The sequence below is a fragment of the Caretta caretta genome, chromosome 4, assembly GCF_965140235.1.
Source record: "Caretta caretta isolate rCarCar2 chromosome 4, rCarCar1.hap1, whole genome shotgun sequence".
NCBI lineage: Eukaryota > Metazoa > Chordata > Testudines > Cheloniidae > Caretta > Caretta caretta.
The window spans coordinates 82,214,152-82,235,773 of NC_134209.1; the positions used below are offsets into that span (position 1 = coordinate 82,214,152).

The window sequence follows — 21,622 nt, forward strand, 5'->3', positions numbered from 1 at the left end:
GCATATCTGGCAACTGTGCCATTCTGGCTGATACTGTGCCATTTTTATAGTGTTGTGCATTTGTACTTCTGAGAATAATGTTCCTTTTCTTGTCTCACACAATCCCCTGTCATGCTGTCTACTGTGCAAGAAAGTGTTCCCTCTCTCTGCTGTATCTGACATCTTCCATCATATGCAGATGTTTTGATTCAGACACTTCTGGCTACCAGCATCACAAACTGAGCGTAAGAGCTCAAACCCCTGGAATACATGTCCATTCCAAGGAGACATCAGAGCTCTTCCATTGGGACTGAAGAAGCCTTGTTGTATATGTGCCACTCTGATAAAAGCAGACTTCTAGAGAATTTCTGTAACCTCACACCTTCTCTTTTACAATCAGATTATCTGAGGGTTTTGGTGGCTTTTAGAAAATATTTATTATTCTAAGTTCCATGTGCATTTATATACTTACAATAGCATTCGGCTAACTAACATGGAAGTGCCATATTCCAAAAAAAAAAAAAAAATTACACTATTTTAGGAAATATAAAACCCCTTGTGTGATAGGGAATAAGAACATTCTATTTTCAGATTGTTTAGACCTGAGTAGTGAATTGAGAAGTCTGATCTAAAAAGTAATAATTAAACAACACTTGAGTTTTATATCTGGGTTGTGTCCTAGAAACATGTCAAGATTGCAGTCCTGCACCACCTTCTGTTCCAGGCAGTGATAGGGTTTATTAATGACTTTCTTCTTGATCAGTAGCCATCATTTTTGCTACAGGTGAACAACTAATTTATGGAATAAAAGGGTAGAATTCCAGTAATTAGTGGAGATGGCCATGAATTGTTGTACTGAATCTGAACATCCCTGAACTTTTGATAAAATGACACTGATAGAGATAGTGAGCCAAACTTTGTGGTATGAACGAACTTCTTGTATTTTTTCTTAGCATCTATATGAGAGGCTTTTCCCCCAAGAAAGCTTGTGAAAAGCGAATGTGTTGTAGATACTTCTGTGGATATATAATTCCACTGAAAGTGTTAATTTGTCTGTCCCCAAAGTTGTGTTTGGGACTAGAAATATGACACTGACTTATGTGACCAATACCATATGACATTGTGAATAGTGAATATTTGAAGTTGTCATGGCAAATATTTCATAAGCAATTCATTGACTGAAATACATTCACTTAAACCAAATAACATGTGAAACCAGAGTAGCAAGACAGCATTTAAAAGGAAAGCTGTGCTATGTCTCAGAGCTGCTATATATTTTCTCTGCCACAGCTTGTATCAGAGAAAATGTAACTGAACCCTACCTAAGAGGGAAATAGAGGTATAACTTATGTAGGAAAGGGCTCTAGGTTTGAACCTAAAGGAAGACAAATATCAAATTTCAAATCCAATGTTTGTTTGTTTGTTTGTTCTCTTTTAAAAAAAAAATGCTGTTCCTATGCTGCCTTGAGTTCAGGTCTAGAATTGAGATAAAGACAATGTTAACTTCTTCACCTTTGAATTCTACTATCTAATTTAGAACCTAATTTTTTAAAAGTTTACACTTTTTGTAAATGCACCATGTAATGTCACTGAAGCCCTCAAAAGTTTACTTTTTACAGCTTTCTGACTATTGCGTACTTCAACGGCATAGAACTCAGAAGTATTTTTTCCAAGTGTCTTTGGTCCAGAGGATGAAATTCACACTTCCACAGCCCTACAACGAAGGGCTTGTAATAGGCATTCTGTGTCATGGAAGCTTTGTGCTAGCAATGAGCAAAGACATCCCCCAAATATTTCAACATGGAGAGGAATTGGGGGAAGACCAAGGAGTGGGCCACTGCTGCTCTATACTATACTCTTATATCAAGTGTTGCCATTTTATCACAAATCTCTCAATATCTGAGAATTTCAGCTTTCATGGTTCCTTAATAAACTAACTTTCTAGTTCTGATGGTGGCAGAGGGAATCTTGAAAATGTGAACCCTAAAGGCTTGAAAACTAGAAAATAAATTAAAAAAAAAAACAACAACAACAAAAAAACTTGTTTCTAACAGCTCATGATTTTCAAGCCAATTTGTTTGAGGTTTGCAGCTCTGACCCATGACTTTGAAATTGTGGGGTTGACAGTGCTGATTTATGCTAATTAGGATGCCCAGTTAAAGTGATGTCTTTGTACTGTTCTCGTGCCCCATTACCACCACAAAGTATATGGGGAACAGAAGTTGTTGCTATTTCAAACTATATATTGGAACAGAGCTACAGAGGCAAAGGATTGGGGAGGATCCCATCCCTTATATCCTTACAGAGCTCCCCCCCTCGAAGTACAATAGTTGACACTTCCTTGGTAGAAGAGTAATTCATCACCCTTTGTGACTGGTCTTTCAGGAAAGGTACAATGTCTTGTGAACTGTTTCTCTCTCCTAGTTAGAGGAAACTTCAGAGGAAATAGTCTCCTTTAAAGAAAAAAACATCTGACTTGAAAGAGAGCAAGCAATGGGATTATAAGGGACATTAATTAGTGAAAAGGATGTGTGAACTGTCTAGTTTAATTATAAAAAGAAAAGGAGTACTTGTGGCACCTTAGAGAAGTGAGCTGTAGCTCACGAAATCTTATGCTCAAATAAATTGGTTAGTCTCTAAGGTGCCACAAGTACTCCTTTTCTTTTTGCGAATACAGACTAACACGGCTGTTACTCTGAAACTAGTTTAATTATACAAGCTGTCTGTTCTGGGATTTCCTCAGTAGTACTTTCCAAATTGTGAATTATTACAACCAAATAAAAACTGCTTGGGGTCTACTTGGGATACATGTTGAGAGATTTATACACATTGACCACTATATAATGCCTTGTTGGACTGAAATATGACAGCATATAGCTATTTTTTATCATTCAGATCTAATATTAATCCACCGGTAGACTTTGACTAGTGCTCTGTATTAAAGCTGGGTACTGTAATCAATAAATGAGCAGTTTTTGTTATGATTATTCATCTCGCAGCTATTTCGTGTGAATTTCATGAAGATTTGCATAGAATCATAATTTCAGGGATTGTGTGTCCATATTAGCTTTAGGGATTTTGATATTTTCCTTTTGAATAGAAATAAGTTAACCGTGAATAACAAAACCTTTAAATGTCAGTAATCTCCAAACCTGAAATAATCATTTATCGGCACCATTACAAATGAAGCCAGAGTAAATAATGAAAATACTTAGGGCACCTCACAATTTTACTTGCAAAGTTAAGTATTTGGTGCCAATGCAAAGAGATTGAGCTGGCAACATTAACTGCTGTCACCATACTAAATATATTTTCCCTTAAAGGTTCAAGAATTTCCCCTCTAAAAACTGGCTACAGCCTGGAAGTATCAGGAATGAGTGAGAAGTGGGAGATTTAGAGAAAGTTATGTGGCTCAGAAAGAGTAATTAGCATGGGTTCTCAAACCCTTTGGGGCTGATTCAAAGCCAACAAGCCCACTGAAGTTAACAGAGAGAGTCTGGGAAAGTCTGCATTGTGTGCGCGCACGCACACACACCACTAGCAGCAGCGAGTCTCAGAACCAGGTCAACTGACTTGGAAACACACACTGGAGTTAAAAATAACAGTGTGGATGTTGCTGCATGGGTGAGAGACTGGGCTCTAAAACCTGGTGAGGGTCTCAGAGAGAGTGAGTGCTGTGTAGATATCAAAAGAGCTGAGATGGACATATAAGAAACTGGTGGTGTACAATCTAATATAGAAGGCCCCAATCCTGCAAAAAAATGATGCTTATGTTCATTAGGACTACTAGTGTAAAATTGGGACACAGCAAGGGAGACGTAGGCCTGCCCACCTTGGCAAGCTCTGAGCAGAGACCCAGCAGCTGCCCCCTCCACTCCTAACCTTGCCTGAAACAGAAGTGCAGGGCAGCTGCACAGGAGGTAACAGGCTGGGGAGCTGCTACCCGAGTCGTGGAGCTGTGGGCTGGGGGGGAGGCCCCAGCACTTCCCCGAGCCCCCTCTTCTGGGCAGCCCAGATTCTGGGGCTTTCCATAGGAAGCAGAAGTGCTGGGGGTTCATTGGACTGCACTGTACCTCCCACTGTGCTTTTCGCGCTCCACCTTCCTTGGCACATTCCAGCACTGCGAACCTGCCTGTGACAGGCTCTGCCCTCTGCAAGCCATGTGCCCAGCTATGCTGTGTGCACAGGTCGCTCTGTGCCCTACTGTCTTTACCCCGGGACAAGTGCCCAGCTGCAGATGGCTCCTCTCCACAGGCCCCCTCCTTAGAAAAATTTTGGTTTAACCGTTGTGTAAAGTTAAGCACATGCATAAGTGTTTACAAAATTAAGCTTAAAATTTAGAATCAGTGGCACTGGATATAAGGAGTATTTTAAAGAAAAGTTTGGTGGTATTACTATGTGAAGAAATTCCTAATGCAGTTTCTTTGGAGGCTATCTTCACATTGTCAGCAAATCTAGCTCTCACTCACATGAATGCAGGGTCCTCTCTGTAGAATTATGGATACGACAATACTAGAATTCTGTGGAATTTAAGGGAACTTTTCATGCATTTGGCCAAAAGATCTTTGGTTTTAATAAAAATGTACAATCCTTTACTTTTCTCCTAATATAATAAAAAGTATAAATTAAGTTTCCAGAAATATAAAATTTTCTTTTGAGTCGACAGTACAGATGTGAAAGAAGCATATGAAATAAATCAAGTTATATTCTTCTCAAGGGCAGGAGAGAAAAATCAGTATTTTCTGACTAGTACACCTTATCGCACTTTGAGATGGTCTTGTAATGCCAAAGACCAAATATCCTTCCCCTTTTAAAAAAGGAATATAGCGAGATATGCCACACTACTCAAAGTGTGAGGGAGCAGAGGATCAGGCCTACAAGGTTCAGAGGAATGACAAGCTAGACCTTAGATCATCTGTCTTTTAAAGGCATAGATCACTTTTTTTCTTTTCTTGCTGCCTTGTCTACATTGCAGAGGAGAGTTTTTGGCTTTCTATTAGTCAAATTTGTACTGCACAACTGTGCAAGTGAGGGCAGCTATTTACCCTCATGCACATACTGAACAATGTAATGCAAGATTGTTATAACAACCCTGTAGGAAATTATTCTTTCCCAGCTGTTGGTTCACATGACTATGGGGGAACTTACAGCCATTTAGTCAGGTATTCAACATCCTGCCCTCTCCCCACCCCAAACTAAGAGTTACAGAAGTTGACAAATTATCTTTTATGTCTTTTATAATTAAAGGTTACATTAAGGGGATATGACTAAGGACCATAGTTCCCCGCCCTCTACTAAAAATGAACTCCTTTTTTCCTATACTTAACTTAGAGTGGCACTTCCTTACGGCTCCCTCTCTTCCTTGGCTGGTTCATTGAGGGGTTTCCCTCGTTTCAATCTACTCTAGCTACTACTACTTATTACATAATGATTGCCTTCCCCCTTATATTTTTGTAATGGTATTTGTAACTAAAGAAGATGACACCACAGCTGAGCAGAAAAAGGTAATTCAGTTTCATAGAGGAATTTAGATTTTTTTTCAAAATTTGATTTCACTGTTTCAGAACAAAAATGAAACATTTTGCAATTCTCCATGAAGGGAAATGGACCCCTGGCTTTGGCATAGTCTGCATGATGGGCTGCCCCAGAGCCATGGGCGCAGGAAGTTGGGTGCCAGAGCGCCTTCTAGGGCTGGCAGGCTGCTGAGGCATCATGAACCTGGAAGCCTTGGGAACCCAGGCTGCCAAGGAGCCACAGACTTGGGTGCCGGGACTTCCATGGCTTTCAGCTCCCTGGCAGCGGAGCAAAGTAGGTGATCTGGGAGGAAACCAGCCATGATTCCAATGCAAAGTCATTGTAATCGAACTGCCTCCATCAAACATTTCTATTTAGATGAACTGGCAAAAAATATTCTGTCTGAATTTTCCCACCAACTTTAAATGACACCATCATTTAAGTGTAGGCCATATCAAGGACAATAATGTTGAAACAAATGTGAAAAGCTTTTGAAACGTCTAAGTTTAAATATAAATTTGAAAACAAGACATGAAAACATGCTTTAAAATTAAGGTCCAGAATTGGATCTTAATCTAAACTACCCCAGAACTTTCGGGAAATTCAGATTAGTTCTGATTTGATGTTCAGTCCATTATATGCACTAGACCTGAATCATGATGTTTATATCAACATGCATATCTAGATCATAAATTTCCTTAGAAGTGTTCAGGTGTGAGGTTCTGGTTTGAGTCCATCTCTGCTATATCCTTTTCGTCCTTGCCTTCTCCTTTTCCCATTCATTAGGGTTAGTGGCTCTTGTTCTTCAGCTCCAAGCATTTTTGTTAAGTGCATCTTCAAGCTGACACCATCCTTCTTCATATCATCTCAAACCATCCTTTCCTAGGTCTTCCTCATGGTCTTTGCCCTGTGACTGCTAGTCCTTGTGCTCCCTGGCCGGCATATTCCACATCTCATCGTCTCATGAGCCTGCCATCTGAGTGGATGCTCTCAGCTTTTCTGCGATCGGGGCTACCTGTATCAGGGATCATACCATTTTATTGCGTAGCCTATCAGCTCTCATCTTACTCAGAATCTACCTAAGTTTTCTCATTTCAGCAGTATGAAGTAGTTCTTTTCTCTTTGTTCTGACCCACAGATCTTTGGCCTAATCATGATCTTTTCAATTTACTCTTTAGGATACGTGGGCATATTCTTATCATAGAGAATTCCTATCAACTCCCTCCATTTACACCAGCCACTCTTCATGTGGCTCCTAACATTCGCATCCATGTTCCCCTTATGGTTAAACACTGAAACAAGGTGTCAAAGTTCAGGGCAGTTGTACCTGTATTTCCCCTTAGTGGTCCAGCAAGGCACATACTATCAGGCTTCCAGCCCCCTAGACTTTGCCTTCACAAGGGGAGAGCCACCTGTTTCTCCCTCCTGATCAGGTATTTCCAGGCTCAACAGTTCCCTGACTTCACTGTTATTCCCAGCAGGCTTGCTTTGCTTCTCCCCTCAGAGACCATAAACAGTGTCGTTGCCCCAGTTATAAGTTACCACAGTGTTCTTCCTAAACAAGCATACTTTATTCTTAAGGTAAAAGCACTACAGAGATAACATTAACAATAAAAGAACCTACACACATGCTAATAAGCTTGCCAGAGATCACCCCCAACTCCATAAGGGCTCTGGCTGAAGTCAGTTATTCCAAGACTTTCCTAAGGATTGGGGTTTTCCATGAGTCCTGTCCATTTTCTTGATCAAAACAAAGGCCCTGAGTCAGCTTAAACTCAGCCTATGTATTCAAAAATTCTTTCTTTGTCAGTTGGTTCCAAGAGAATCCAGTCTGAACCTTTGAAGAGACAATGACTACGTAATGAGCCAGACAATTGGTCCTCTCCCCTGTATGAAGCTTCAAAAGGCTGATAACCAGATGAAGTATATTAGCAAGCCCCCTCCTCTAAGAGAATTTACCTACAATTTCACAACAACATACAAACAATTACATTTTTAATACAATGAACCCAAAAGGAATTAAATTTAATTCAATAGATTTGTCCAGGAAATTGCCATATGTCAAAAACTATTTAAAGTGTTGCATAGTCTTTAACTCTACACCATCCAGTTTTACTGGCTTCTCATAGTCCCTTCCAATGAAGCGCTGCATGTATTCTGTCTTTTATGTTTGTTTGTTTGGCTAATTCGTAAGCCACTTTCTTCTAATGCAGCTCTCTATAGTTCTAGGTCCCTTTCCAGTTTATATTTATCTTCCTGCGTGTCATCAACAAAAAACATGCTCCATGGAGCCTCTCTACTAATCTCCTGTGTCCTGGTGCCCATTTACAATCACATATAGGAATGGGCTTTGGGCTGATCCTTCGTGTAGACCTATCCTTTCTGTGAATGACTCACTGTAGTTGCAACTGCTTCTTGCTACTGTTGTGCTACCCTTGTACATGCCCATGATAGTCTGAGCATGTGTCTCTGGCAGATTGCATGACCTCATGCTTTACTATAACAGCTCTCTCGGAATCCTTTCTGAAGGGTTAAAATCCATGTGCTGTTTACATAACCACCTGGTATATGGATTGTGTCAGCTCTATAACAGGCCCAAAGTTTGGTCAAAAGGTCAAAGGCCTAGCAAATAGTAATTAGCTAAAAACGCAAAATACAAAAAAAACACGTTGCTTTGCTAAAATAAGCCTAGTGAGCAAACTGCCAAATGTTAAAGCTAAGTACTAAATAATTGTGTCTTATGCAAAGTTGCAAATAAAACAAAAAAGCCCTGGTTCTGTTGTGTTACTTTCTTTTGTGTAAAAAAAAAAAAAAAATGTTCTTCCCACACATCCAACCTTAAGTTTATATAAAGGTTAAAACATGTCAGTATAAAATATGGCCTCCTCCCTTTCCCAAAAACCAATGCCTGCCTTAAAACAAACAAACAAAAAAACCAACTCAATCTTTGTCATACTTTCACTGTTTCTTTGCTTTAACCCCTAAAAATGTACCCTGTTAAACAATCGAAAAATTTGCTTCATTCCTATAAACCCCAAATCAAAATTCCACATATATATGTTATACTAATACATTTTATTAAAGTACTAATTAAATGTTAACTTGTTAACTTAAAACCATGGGCAAAAACATTATGTAATCTTTTTAACCATTGGCCACTGTGCTATCTTGTCTTGCTGCTAAACGTCTCCGGGGGTGTAAAACTGCCTACCCCGTCACTTTCCCCCACCCATGGAAAATCCATATATTCCATTGTAATCAATTAATTAACAGTGTCTAAGCCTAATAAGCAACGTAACACTCAGTCAGTGCTGTACTTAATAAGGTTGCTGTGCTTAACTCTACACGGTGTAAATTTATGTTCCTTCACTGTCTAAGTCTTCTCTAAATCCACCAAAACTAGGAGTTTCTCCTGGTACTTTTCCAGCAATATTTGGGGAGCAGACACTGCATCTATTGTTGACCTGTCTGGCATAAAGCCAAATGGGCTGTCACTTACTTGATCCTCCAATTCCATCCAAAGTCTTTTCTTGATCATTCTTTCCAGACAGTTCATCATGTGACTCGTTAGCTTGATGGGTCAGTAATTACTACATTCTTGTACATCTCCTTTATGCTTGAAGATGGGGACCAATGTGCTCTTCCACCACTCATCCAGCATTTTTCCAGTACTGTCAGGATTCTGAGGAAAGGTAGGCAGGATTAGTATCAGGAGCTTGGGAGCTAGGACCTGAAGCCAACAGACATAGAAAGCATCCAAGTCAAGATGAGGGTCCAAATCAGAGACAGAGTTAGGAAGCAGGCTAAGGGTCAATATCAGATACTGGGAATTCAGAACAGAGAAGCAAGGCAGTGGTGGCAGCTAGCTAGAGATCCGTGTTGTTCCTTGGACACTTTCTGGTATGCTGCATGGTCTTATAGAGGATCAGTGATTCAATCGGGGATCACTAAGGCAACTGTCAATTAGATCACGCAAGAGGTTAGCTTTTGGTGGTGTGTAACCTCTGTGGATTGCGGGTCACGGAGTGGCCAGGTTACAGCTGTCAACAGGTGGAAATGCTGGTTGCCTGGCCACTCTGAGAGCCCAGGTTCAAGTCCTGCTGATCCTTACAAATATGGAGAGTTTGTCATTACCACCATTCCCTCATGACCTAATGCTTTATAAGCCTCAGCTGGTACACTGTCCAATCCCACTGCTTTTCCCCCCATCATGTGAGGTTGTTGCTTGCACATATTTCCTTCAACTGTTTCTTCACTTCCTCTTCATTGATCTGTTTCTCATAAAACCTCTGCTATCTCCTAATGGTTTTGCTGTCTTCCACCAGTACTCTTCCATTTTCATCTTTGGAGGTCCCAAGTCCTCTATGCTTCTGTGCCTAATCTTGGTTAGTTTATATATTCTTTCCCTCCCCTTCATTGGTAGTCCTGCATGTAAGATTTTAAATGCCTGATCTTTAGCTTTCACAACAGCATTTTGCTGTTTTCCTTACCAGCTTGTATTCCTCATAAACTTTCCACCAATCTTACTTTTTGCCACCACTTAAACCTTTCCTCCTTTTTCATAGTCTTCTGCACCACATCTGCTTCTCATTAAATTTCTTTCCTTTAATTTGGCCACAGGCAGCTTGTGCACTTTCTGTAATAAGTTTCCCCCAAACCTTGTTGGTATTTTAGTAATTGACTTGGTCATTGTGCATCTTCTATAGGACCTCATCCTTGCATCTCAGACTAACTTCTCTAGCCATGCTTCTCTGCCATTTTATCCTTTGTTCGACAACTTTTCTTTTGCCCCCCCCCCACTAGACTTTTCATCTTTATATCCATTACAAGCAATCTATGTTGGTCTGCAATCTGCTTTCCTAAGGTCACTTTACAGTTTCTCCTGTTTGTTTAAATCTCTTCCTATTGTTAGAAAATAATTGATCTGGGTCTTGTTGCTGTTGCTCTTTATATAATTAAATTAAATATACTTCTCTCTCTATACGAAGTACATATTAGTAACAATGAGCTCTGGCTAACGCAAAGATATCCTCATCAGCTTCATTTCTGGTTCCAAAGCTTTGTCCTCTATGACAATCATCGTAGACCTGTATTTTCCCACATGTCTGTGAGATCTGCTCTATGATTATTCCTGTTCCATTCCTCCTCACTATATCGTTGTCTACTGTGCCAAATTTGAACCTTCTCTATGATGTCAAATAACAGAGACCGGTAACTATTTCATTTTGTACAGGGAAAGGTGAGCATGGAAAGCCGTATCCTCTAACAGAGGAAGACCGTGACGATTCTGCTTATAGGGAGAATGGCTTCAACATACTTGTTAGTAACAACATAGCCCTGGAACGATCGCTACCAGACATTCGACATCCCAAGTAAGTAAACTATATTTGATCAAATATTTCACTCTATGTATTCACCTGTTGTGCCTTTCTGGTGAAGTACCTCGCAGCCTAACAGGAAACGTGACTATGTAGCTGTGGTGCTGTGTGATGAAGGTATTTTGTCCAAGTTGGCCAAAAGTAGATATATAACTATTTGCTGGAGTTAAATGTACAAGCAGTGCAGTAGTTTGGCAGCCTTATGTTGAGGGGGTGAGAGTTTTCTGGTTTGTGGTTTTTATGGGGTTTTGTTCACATCTGATTTGATCTCACAATAAATATTGTAAGCTGGATCTTGGTGAATCCTGCAAACAATTTGTGAATATTAACTTGTATTTTTAAACAAGTTTTCACTGTGTTTGTGCCCATATCCCATTTTCCTGAATATTCTAGTTGTGTTCCATGGCAGAAATGTCTGCCGAAACTATAAGTTTTAAGTGAGTAGTTGATATTCTGAATATTCAGTAACTCATGAGCTTGTTTGATTATGTTCACTAGGAACCTGATTCTAATAGTTTTATTCTGTATGTTTTTAAACAAATAATGCAGAATATTCAGAGTGTGAAATTTGAACTCAAACACATTTAATTGTGCTAGAAACCTGATTCTATTTGTTCCTGTCATCTAGTCAGGGAACAGAAATGTACTCATGTAACCAATCCAAATCAATCAAGACAATTCAAATTTCAAATGCTGACTCTTCACAACAAATGGTTTACAATCTACACTACAAGAAATATTTGAAGAAAATAGTGAATCATTTAGAAAAAATAATAAATTTAAAATCAAAATCCTCTGATAATTTCTGATCAGAAAGAGGCAAGAATTGTAAAATATGTTTTCAATTCATCTAAAAAGCTTGCTTTAAGATAAATTAGCATATCTTTGAAATAATAATGCATCTGTATATATTTTTTAATGATTCTCCAGGACTTCATTTTTGATCAGACTGCTCTTCTATTTACAGAATGATTTCCCCCTGAGTTATCAGGCAGTATTTTATTAGACAGAGATAAATGTCATAGTATGTTAGAGCCTCCTGCTGCTATTGTTAAATGAGAGTTTGAAAAATCCTAGCAAATCTTTAGTGGGGAAGGGTGACAAGTCATATTGCTTTTGGTATACAGTATTTTGGCAACTGCTTTTTTTAGAGAAGTTTTATTTATGAAAACTTCAGTCTCTGAATATGGTCTCCTGACCTTCCCAACAGCAGAAGTAATGATAGACTGTGGTAGGAAAAAGTTGATGCAACCAGCAACAAGTAAGGATACTATGTAAGGGGAAAAGTTCAGAACAAGAATAGATGACTAACTAAACTTTTAACCTGTAGTGGACCCTCACTCTTCAGTGGGGAGGGAGGCCACTCCATCTCTCTCCAGCAGGCAACAGAAGTCTGGCTTGGGCCCTGCTGGTCAGGGCCGAGCAAAAAGCTATAGTTTTCAGTCTCCTGGCTGGTGCAAAGAGTTAAGTCTGGGGCTCTGGCCTGATTCTGGGGTAGAGCAACAAGCAGTCTTAGCTCTGAGCCTCCTGACTAGGGCTGACAGCAAACACAGTCTGGGCTCTGGCCCTCTGGGTTTAGCCTTAGCCAGGAGACTCTAGGCTTATATTTACACTACAGACCTTACAGCAGCACAGCTATTCCAGCTGGAGAGAGCTCTCCCGCTGGTATAATTAAACCACCTCCAACAAGTGGCAGTAGTTATGTTGGCAGGAGACGCTGCCCACACCGATGCTTTTGTCAGTCAACTTGTGTTTTTTTTCATACCCCTGACCGAAAAAAAGGCAGACAGCAATCTACAGTCTAGGGCTCTGGCCCTCTGGACGGGGCAGAGAAATAAAGAGTCTTTAGATTCGAGCCTCCTGGCTAAGGAAGACAGCAGTCAACAGTCTAGAGCCCACAGCCTCCTGGCTGGGGCAACCAACCATCAGGGTACAGCCTTCCGGGTGAAGGGTGAGTGTGTTGCCAATCCTCAAGTGTGGAATAGCAGAAAAGGGGATAGGGAGACCACGGCACAGCTTACTCCACCAGATCCCAGCCCAGGACCCTATTACTGGTGGATGGTGCTGCCACTGCGTCAGCAGGAAAACTGAAATCTGCTGCTTGGTTTCTCAGCAGCACAACCTGACCGAAGTCTTGTTCCCCTGGTCTACTTCCTACCTCACTTAGTCGGTGTTCCTCCATTGAGCTGGGGCTTTGTCTCATCGCCTCACCATTGCGCAGTGGCAACTTCAGCCACTTTCTGGGGTCCTTTGACTCTTCACTCAGTAGGGCACTGGTCTGCTTGGCTGCTGGTCCAGGGTCCCACAGAAGGCTCGGCTCTCTAGAAGAGACATCCATCTCCTTCTGTGGTGCAGCCACAACTGAGCTGCAGGACACACTTTTTATACTTGCTGTCCTGCCCTGGTACTTCTGGTGGGGGTTTGGCTCCACCTATCGGGGGAGGGTAGTGGTACCTCGCTCTCAAGTCCAGAGGGAGGCCACTCTGCTTCACTACAACCCCTAAAAGGTCCTATTCCCACTTTTTTGCAGTGATTTACCTCTGGCAGCTTATTGGCTCACTTTTGGCTGGGTGGAAAGAAAATATCAGAAAAGTAAATAACTGTTTCCTTTTCCTTAGAAAGTTTACCACTTACAACTCACTATTAGGACACTATTTCTCACATTTTAAACAGAACTCTCTAATAAAATAAATCTTTAAAACGGACCACTTCTCTACATTCAGGCATCACCTCTGACAGCTGCCAGTACATCATATATTTGTGCCTGATTTGGTTTTGCATCCATCTCAAAGATCATAAGCAACTTGTACCAGGGAACCTCTTATTTAATTGCAAAGAATCAAACACATCAATGGTGATAAATATTAGATCTAATAGAAACCTTCAAATGCTGATTTTTTTTGACAAAAAAGGCACATTTTTCAACCAGCTCTAATAATATTGACAAGTACTGTGAATATGGGGGAAAACCCAAAAACATACTTAAAAACTAAAGTGTGTGATATTTTTTTCCCATGTTGTCTTCCACTTGCAATTGCTAAAAATTTTCCCTTCATCCCTGTTTGATGGCAGCCTCAAACTCCCCCTCTGTTTTTCCTTTCTCCATCAGCTACCTCTTCAACATGGAATCATTTCTGGTTTTCATGCCAGGAAGTCTTTACCTCAATCTATTGCTTTCCTTTCTCCCTACACTTCTTTAGTAACTCCAGGCTGGGGGAAAGAGGCGGGTTCCCTGCCAGACAGACTAGCTCTGTCCAGGAGTCCTGACTCTGCCCTTACTTCACCACTTCATGATGCATCATACCCAAGTAAAATGGTCAGTTTTGAAGGTGTATAAACTCCTCAGGACAGGTGTGCATCATATGAGGTAATCATCTATTTTGAAATGTTCAGAGAACTGAATGGAATTAATAACGCTGGATGGGAAATGGTGGGGGTGGGAGGTGAGGGGAAATCTCGAAAACTGAGAATTTTTTTGTAACATTCTTGAAATTCAAAAACAAAGAGAGACTATATAAATGCCAACATAATCGGGTAAAAAAGAATTTCAAAATGTACGGAGGAGGAATTAACCCAAGGAGAATCCCCAAAAGAATGTATTTTGTTGTTGTTGTTTTCCTATCTAAATACCATATTGTATGAATTTATTTTAAAAAGCAAACAGTGTCCTTGTAGGACTGTATATTAATTTCCATATCCCAATGTTGATTTCCATAGGATGAATGCAAAGAACTAACCCTTTTTTCCTAAACTGTATGTTTTAAAAAAATTTGTTTATGCCTTGTGGCTGGCAAAATTATCCCCAGGTTGCCTGAAATTGTCTTCAGCAATTCCCCCTGACCAAGAATGTTTCCAGTAAGATGGAATTTAAATGCATAATTGCACAGCATCAAAGTCCCATTAAACTACATTATTGGCATGATAAATATGCTCATAAAGAAATCTCCTCTCCACAACAGAATATCTTAATTTGTGTTGGTGTTCAAAAGAGTGTGAATGGAAACAATGCAGAAAATCGTAAGAGACAAAAGGAAGATAAAGTGTCCATTTCCCTGTTTTTGCCAGTATATCTGCTAGTAATTTGTTTTTTTACCCACAACTAGTCACATGGGGCACAGCATTTCTCAGAATCTCCCCAGAAGCAAGGCATTGTCAGCAGTGACTTAGTAGGAACCAGTCAGCACTATAGTGACCGCTTTCTTTTTCTTAGTGAGTGACTTTCACCCCGTCAAGGTTCCTTCCCCACTCTGAACTGTAGGGTACAGATGTGGGGACCTGCATGAAAACCTCCAAAGCTTACTTTTACCAGCTTAGGTTAAAACTTCCAAGGGCAAAAGGTAAAATAGTTTGTACCTTGGGGACTTTCGCTGCCACCACCAAATGTCTAACTGGGTTTCTGGGAAAGAGTGGTTTGGAAACATCTTTCCCCCCCAAATCCTGCCAACCTTTGCACCCCACTTCCTGGGGAAGGTTTGGTAAAAATCCTCACCAATTTGCAAAGGTGACCACAGACCCAAACCCTTGGATCTTAAGAACAATGAAAAAGCATTCAGTTTTGAAAAGAAGAATTTTAATAGAAGTAAAAAAGAATCACCTCTGTAAAATCAGGATGGTAAATACCTTACAGGGTAATTAGATTCAAAACATAGAGAATCCCTCTAGGCAAAACCTTAAGTTACAAAAAGACACAAAGACAGAAATATCCTTTCCTTTCAGCACAGCTTAATTTCTCAGCCATTTAAAGAAATCATAATCTAACACATATCTAGCTAGATTACTTACTAAATTCTAAGACTCCATTCCTGTTCTGTCCCCGGCAAAAGCATCACCCAGACAGACCCAGACCCTTTGATTTTTTCCCCCTTCCAGCTTTGAAAGTATCTTGTCTCCTCATTGGTCACTGTGGTCAGGTGCCAGCGAGGTTATCCTAGCTTCTTAACCCTTTACAGGTGAAAGGGTTTTTCCTCTGGCCAGGAGGGATTTTAAAGGTGTTCACCCTTCCCTTTATATTTATGACAACCCCAACTAGCTCATTTGGAAAACCACAGTCCTCAGGCACCCAAATCATTCTCCTGTTCTGATTCAACCAGATTATTATACTATTCAGTGTAGCCCTGTACAATTGATTAGTCTTGGTAATATCTGTATGACTTGATTTGCAAAAGCAAACAAGGCTTAACTCTGCCAACCTTACTCATGTTATGTAGTACTGTGAGTGTGCGGGACTCAACCCTGCAGCGCCTTCTGCTAGTGTCCTGGGAATTAGATCTACTTCCAGCCTTGGAGCGCCCTCTGCAGGCCAGTGTCCCGCTTACGCCCCAGGCCCCCATGTCCCTCCCAGACCTGGTGCCCCTTGTACGCCAGCGTGCTGCCCCCTGTCAGTAACCCCTCACTTGCAGGGTCTCCCCTCCTCAGGGAACCCCCACCCCCTATCCCTACCTCACCTCAGTCATAGGCTACTGCCAGTCACCAGAAAGCCCCCCACGCCCTGGGGCAGACTGCTGTATAAGCTACTCATCACAGGCAAGGTTGGGTTTGGACCTGCTGCCTCTGTCTAACCTTGGGCTGTCCCCTGCAACCCCAGGACCTGTTGGGCCTAATACTAGGCCACAGCCTGGGGCTTTCCTGGCTGGAGCTCCCCCAGCTCCTCAGGCCCTTCCCCAGCCCTGCTCCAATCTAGGTACTCTGCTTCGGTCCCTGCAGCCAGGTCTCCCCCACCCCTGAAGTTAGAGAGAGTCTCTTGAGTTACAGCCCAGCAGCCCCTTTATAGAGTCAGCTGAGGGGGGCGTGGCCACAGCTGAGGCTGCCTCCCAATCAACCCAGCCTAAGGATCCCAGCCCTGGCCCTCTCCAAGGGCTGGCTTTTAACCCCTTTGACCTGGGAGCAGGTGACCACCCTGCTACAAGTACCTTATTACACAAATCGTCCATTGCAAAACTGACTGCCCCAAATAGGACAGAAATGATTTCCTGTGAAACTACTTGTGCAGTAAGGTACATGTGAATTGGGGTGGCAGAATCAGACACTAAAGCTCTAATGTCCACTGCTCAGGCCTTGAAGGCCTGATCCAAAGCTCACTGTAGTAAATGGGAAGACTTCCATTGACTTTAATGGGTCTTGAAGCAGTCCCTGTATGAATGATCTTCCCTTGTGCTTTTAGGTAATAAACAGGGAAGGAACTTGATAACTGGTACCAACCTGTTGTTGTTCAGCACAGTGTATGTTTATAGCACTATACCTGTGATGATATATGATTGCTAAAATAGAAGTTTCAGAGTAGCAACCGTGTTAGTTTGTATCCGAAAAAAGAAAAGGAGGACTTGTGGCACCTTAGAGACTAACCAATTTATCTGAGCATAAGCTTTCGTGAGCTACAGCTCACTTCATCGGATGCATGCAGTGGAAAATACAGTGGGGAGATTTATATACACAGAGAACATAAAACATTGGGTGTTACCATACACACTGTAAATGAGAGTGATGGTACTACGGACATATAATTATAGAATATGGTTATGCCAGTAAATGTTGTCTTGCAAACAAGCCCTAACTCTGTGTGTGGCAATAAGTAGTGATTAAATAGGTAGAACTCTTCCTTGAGAATGGCTGCTGTGCCAGTGACCCACTTTGTGCACAGGGGCACTGCGTTCTCTTCAAAGCTAAAAAAAAGCAGTGTCCTTGTGGAAATTCCTGAAGAGTTCATGAGACTATGGTGTCTGGTCTTGTAGTGAGGCGGTCTGGTTCCCCGCCACCCCGGAGAGGGATGAGCCTCTCTGGACGCCAAAGTGGGCGGAGCCAGCGAACTTTGCACCTGCCCCTCAGAGGTCAAGGCGCAGGACCGGAAGTATAAAAGCCCGACCCCAGAGCTCAGTTGAAACACAGCCACCGGAGAGGCCAGACACATGTGGCGGAGCTCCCAGCCACGAGACCACGGTGACTGGCGGCCAACCCGAGGATTGGCCAGATCAGCCAATGCCTGATGCTAGCCCGAGCCCAGAGATGCTGCCAAGCTTGCTGTTCGTCAGTTACCCTGAGGGCCGCCAAGCCAACTGAGCGCCAGTTACCCCGAGGAGCCCATGGTGTGTGACCCCTTAGAGGATGCCAGCCGGCTGGACCCAGGTACCTCTGGAGGGGGAGGTAGGAAGTAGCCCGGGGGCAGCTGACCATAGTCAGGCTGCAACACTGCCAGAGCCAATGTCAGTGTGTTGCAGCCAGGAACACAGCAGTGGGTCTTCTGCCGCTCCTAGGGCCCCGGGCTGGGACGCAGTGGAGTGGTTGGGCCTGCGTCCCCCCGCCACCCATCTCGCAGGTGGCAGTCTCCCCCTCTCCCAGGCCATTTGGAGCCAGGAGCCTGGGTTTGCTATTGAACTCTTTGCTCAGCCCCTGTCTGAGGGCCTTGAGCTACTGACTGATTGTTGCCCCGCCCTGACCCTTGCTATTGAACTCTTTGCTCAGGCAGGCTAATTCCCCGACACACCTGACAGAAGTAGTGAGGTGGTCTGGTTCGCCAGAGAGTAATAACCCCAGGCCGGACATGCCTACAGGTCTCTACTGTTTTTATCAGGAATACCAACAGTAAACTCAGACTCATTTCTCTGCTCCAAAGCCTAGCTGACAACTAGAAAATATTCAGAAAAATACTACAAAAATATCTAATATTCACATTGTAACATCATTTTAATCCCTGAAACATCAGACAGCTGTTTCCAGTGTCTGGCTCTTCTTTTCTCTCCATGGGCTAGAACTTCATTTCCAAACCAATTTTGTTCTCACCTCAGTCTGAAAAGACTTATTATCATTGTATTTGCAGATGGTGAGGGAGGGGTTAGTTTGTAACAGCCATGATGGAATGGTCTTCACTTTTGTGCTTTTAGCAGGGATACTTCAAGAAGTACACTTAAAAATTAATCCTTTATTATTGCATTAATGGATAGTGAACACTACAATTAAAGTTGAGAAATGTTTTTTGGTTTCTCACATTATCTCCAAAATGTTCCTTTCAATCTGGTAATTTCCATCCTTGGTCTTAGCCCAAAGATGAATTTTTCCTGCTTTAATGATTAAGGTAGATTGTTGCACTATTTGTGAGGTACGCAGATGTCAAAACCCAGGCCCATTTTCCTACTGTAAATTCTTTCCTTTCTCTGTCTCCTATAACTCAGATAAAGCTATAGCAATTCAGCTCAAACTTGGCAAAGTCATGTTCTTCCTTGAAGAAAAATCAAGTTAAGCTTGAAGCACAAGGGCTCAGGGCTTGTTATAAAAGCTTGGAAATCTGAACTCTCCTGGAGAGGAAAAAAAATTTGTATTCCTTTGAGTAACTGTGCACATATACACCTGAAGTGGAATGTATGCGCACCCAATGCACTCAAGTCAGAGGCCTTTGCCACTAGGCTGCCTGCTCCTACCTCCAATCTCGTCATGAGCTGAGCTGAGCCGAGGATATAAAAAGAGGACTGTCTGCCACCTCCCTCTCAGTTCCTTCTTGCTTGCAATGGTCAGAGTTGGAGCTCCCTGTAGCTTTTCCTTCAGTTAACCAACTTTAAACCTTTAGTATATGTAGTTCTCATAATCAGGTAGCATTAGTAGAGTTAGTGATATTTTTAGCTAGTCAGTCTGGATTTTGTCATGGAAAAAATACCCTTAAGCAGCATGCCACTTGCAGGACTGTTATCCCTGTCATGCAGTGTAATGAGAGTTCATGTTCAGTTACTTATCCACCATAATCCTTACATTCCTTTCAGAGTCACTGCTTTCCAAAGTACAGTTTGTCATCCTGTGACTCTCAATTCTTTATTCCTCGATTTATTACTTTACATTTGGCACTGACAAATATACACATGAATCTTAATAGAATAATGCAGATGTTTCAAGCTTCAAACTACATATGAAGGTGTGTTTTAGAATTAATGATAATCTTAACCTGTTCTGCCTATGTGAAAGTTTCTTTTTCAGCAGAAACTAACAAATGTTCTTCTATAGAGAATACCTTAAACTGAAAATGAGAAATGGTGGCCATTTTGAAAGAGGGCATAAGCCTGTGTCCTCAGTCCCCCTGAGAACATCGCCATTTTAAAATAGGGCAATTTGTTGAGTTCTTGAGTCCTGAAGATGTAGATTTTATGCACTGACCTTTGTTGGACAGCTAAACTTTCCATTATGAAAATAACAGCAAAAAGGACCATTAATCATAAACACAAATTTTCAAAAGCTATGTGTTGCACTAGATCTACTCAACATGGAGAATATGAGGTACAGAAAAATGTGGACTGTAGGATGGAAGGGCAAACTAGGATGTGTGAATCTAGGGAAATGTATGTAGGTGGAAGAAGCAGTGAGAACTTGGAGCACAGGAGAGAGAAGGAGCTACCCAAGAGTGTATGTCAAGGTTCCTTCTCCACTCTGAACTCTAGGGTACAGATGTGGGGACCTGCATGAAAGACCAGCTTAGGTTAAAAACTTCCTCAAGGTACAAACTTTGCCTTGTCCTTGAACTCTATGGTAAAAGAATCACCTCTGTAAAATCAGGATGGTAAATACCTTACACGGTAATCAGATTCAAAACATAGAGAATCCCTCTAGGCAAAACCTTAAGTTACAAAATGACACAAACAGGAATATATATTCCATTCAGCACAGCTTATTTACCAGCCATTTAAACAAAAGGAAATCTAATGCATTTTTAGCTAGATTACTTACTAACTTAACAGAAGTTCTGAAGAGCATTCCTGACCTGGTCCCAGCAAAAGCATCACACAGATAGACCCTTTCTTCCCCCTGCCCCCTCCAGCTTTGAAAGTAACTTGTCTCCTCATTGGTCATTTTGGTCAGGTGCCAGCGAGGTTATCTTAGCTTCTTAACCCTTTACAGGTGAAAGGGTTTTGTCTCTGGCCAGGAGGGATTATATAGTTCTGCATACAGAAAGGTGATTATCCTTCCCTTTATATTTATGACACGCCCCCCAAATCACAGCTAAGGTGAAACACTGGCTGTGATTTCTTCCTGGAGCTCTTGGAGAAAACATAGTTAATAAGGCACATGCACCTCTAAATATGCTACCAAGTGTATAAAGAATAACAATATTTTCCACATCTCAAGGACGATTTTAACCAGTTGATTCTGGGAAACTTTCACGGGAGAAGAACCAATTTATTTGAGCATAAGCTTTTGTGAGCTACAGCTCACTTTGCTGTAGCTCACGAAAGCTTATGCTCAAATAAATTTGTTAGTCTCTATGGTGCCACAAGTACTCCTTTTCTTTTTGCAAATACAGACTAACACGGCTGTTACTCTGAAACCTTTCACAGGAGAGTGCATCAGCCACTTTGTTAGAAGCTCCTGAGATGTGTTGGATGTCGAAATCAAAATCTTGGAGAGCTAAACTCCACCGAATAAGTTTCTTCTTATTTCCCCTGGTGGTATGAAGCCACTGTAGCACAGCATGGTCGGTTTGCAAGTGGAAATGCTGTCCCCAAACGTATGGGTGTAGCTTTTCCAGAGCGTAGACAATGGCGTAACATTCTTTTTCACTGACTGACCAGTTGCTTTCCCTCTCAGACAGCTTCTTGCTGAGAAACACTACAGGATGGAATTCTCAATCCGGTTCTTTCTGCATTAAAACTGCTCCCACACCACGCTCGGACACATCTGTGGTTACTAGGAACGGTTTGTCAAAGTCTGGGGCCCTTAGCACAGGATCAGACATGAGTGTCGCTTTAAGCTGGTTAAAGGCCTTCTGACACTCTTCGGTC

At 41.8% G+C, this 21,622-nt stretch overlaps 1 protein-coding gene across 11 annotated transcripts in view; it reads left to right on the plus strand.

Annotated features, from left to right (window-relative positions):
- The window catches only part of GALNTL6 (polypeptide N-acetylgalactosaminyltransferase like 6), a 928,998-nt gene that overhangs the window by 407,940 nt on the left and 499,436 nt on the right, over positions 1-21,622 (plus strand). For all 11 annotated transcript variants that reach the window (XM_048847720.2, XM_048847722.2, XM_048847725.2 and 8 more), the window contains one exon: positions 10,727-10,865. In XM_048847720.2, the coding sequence (XP_048703677.2) occupies positions 10,727-10,865 (139 nt within the window). The remainder of the gene's footprint in view (positions 1-10,726; positions 10,866-21,622) is intronic.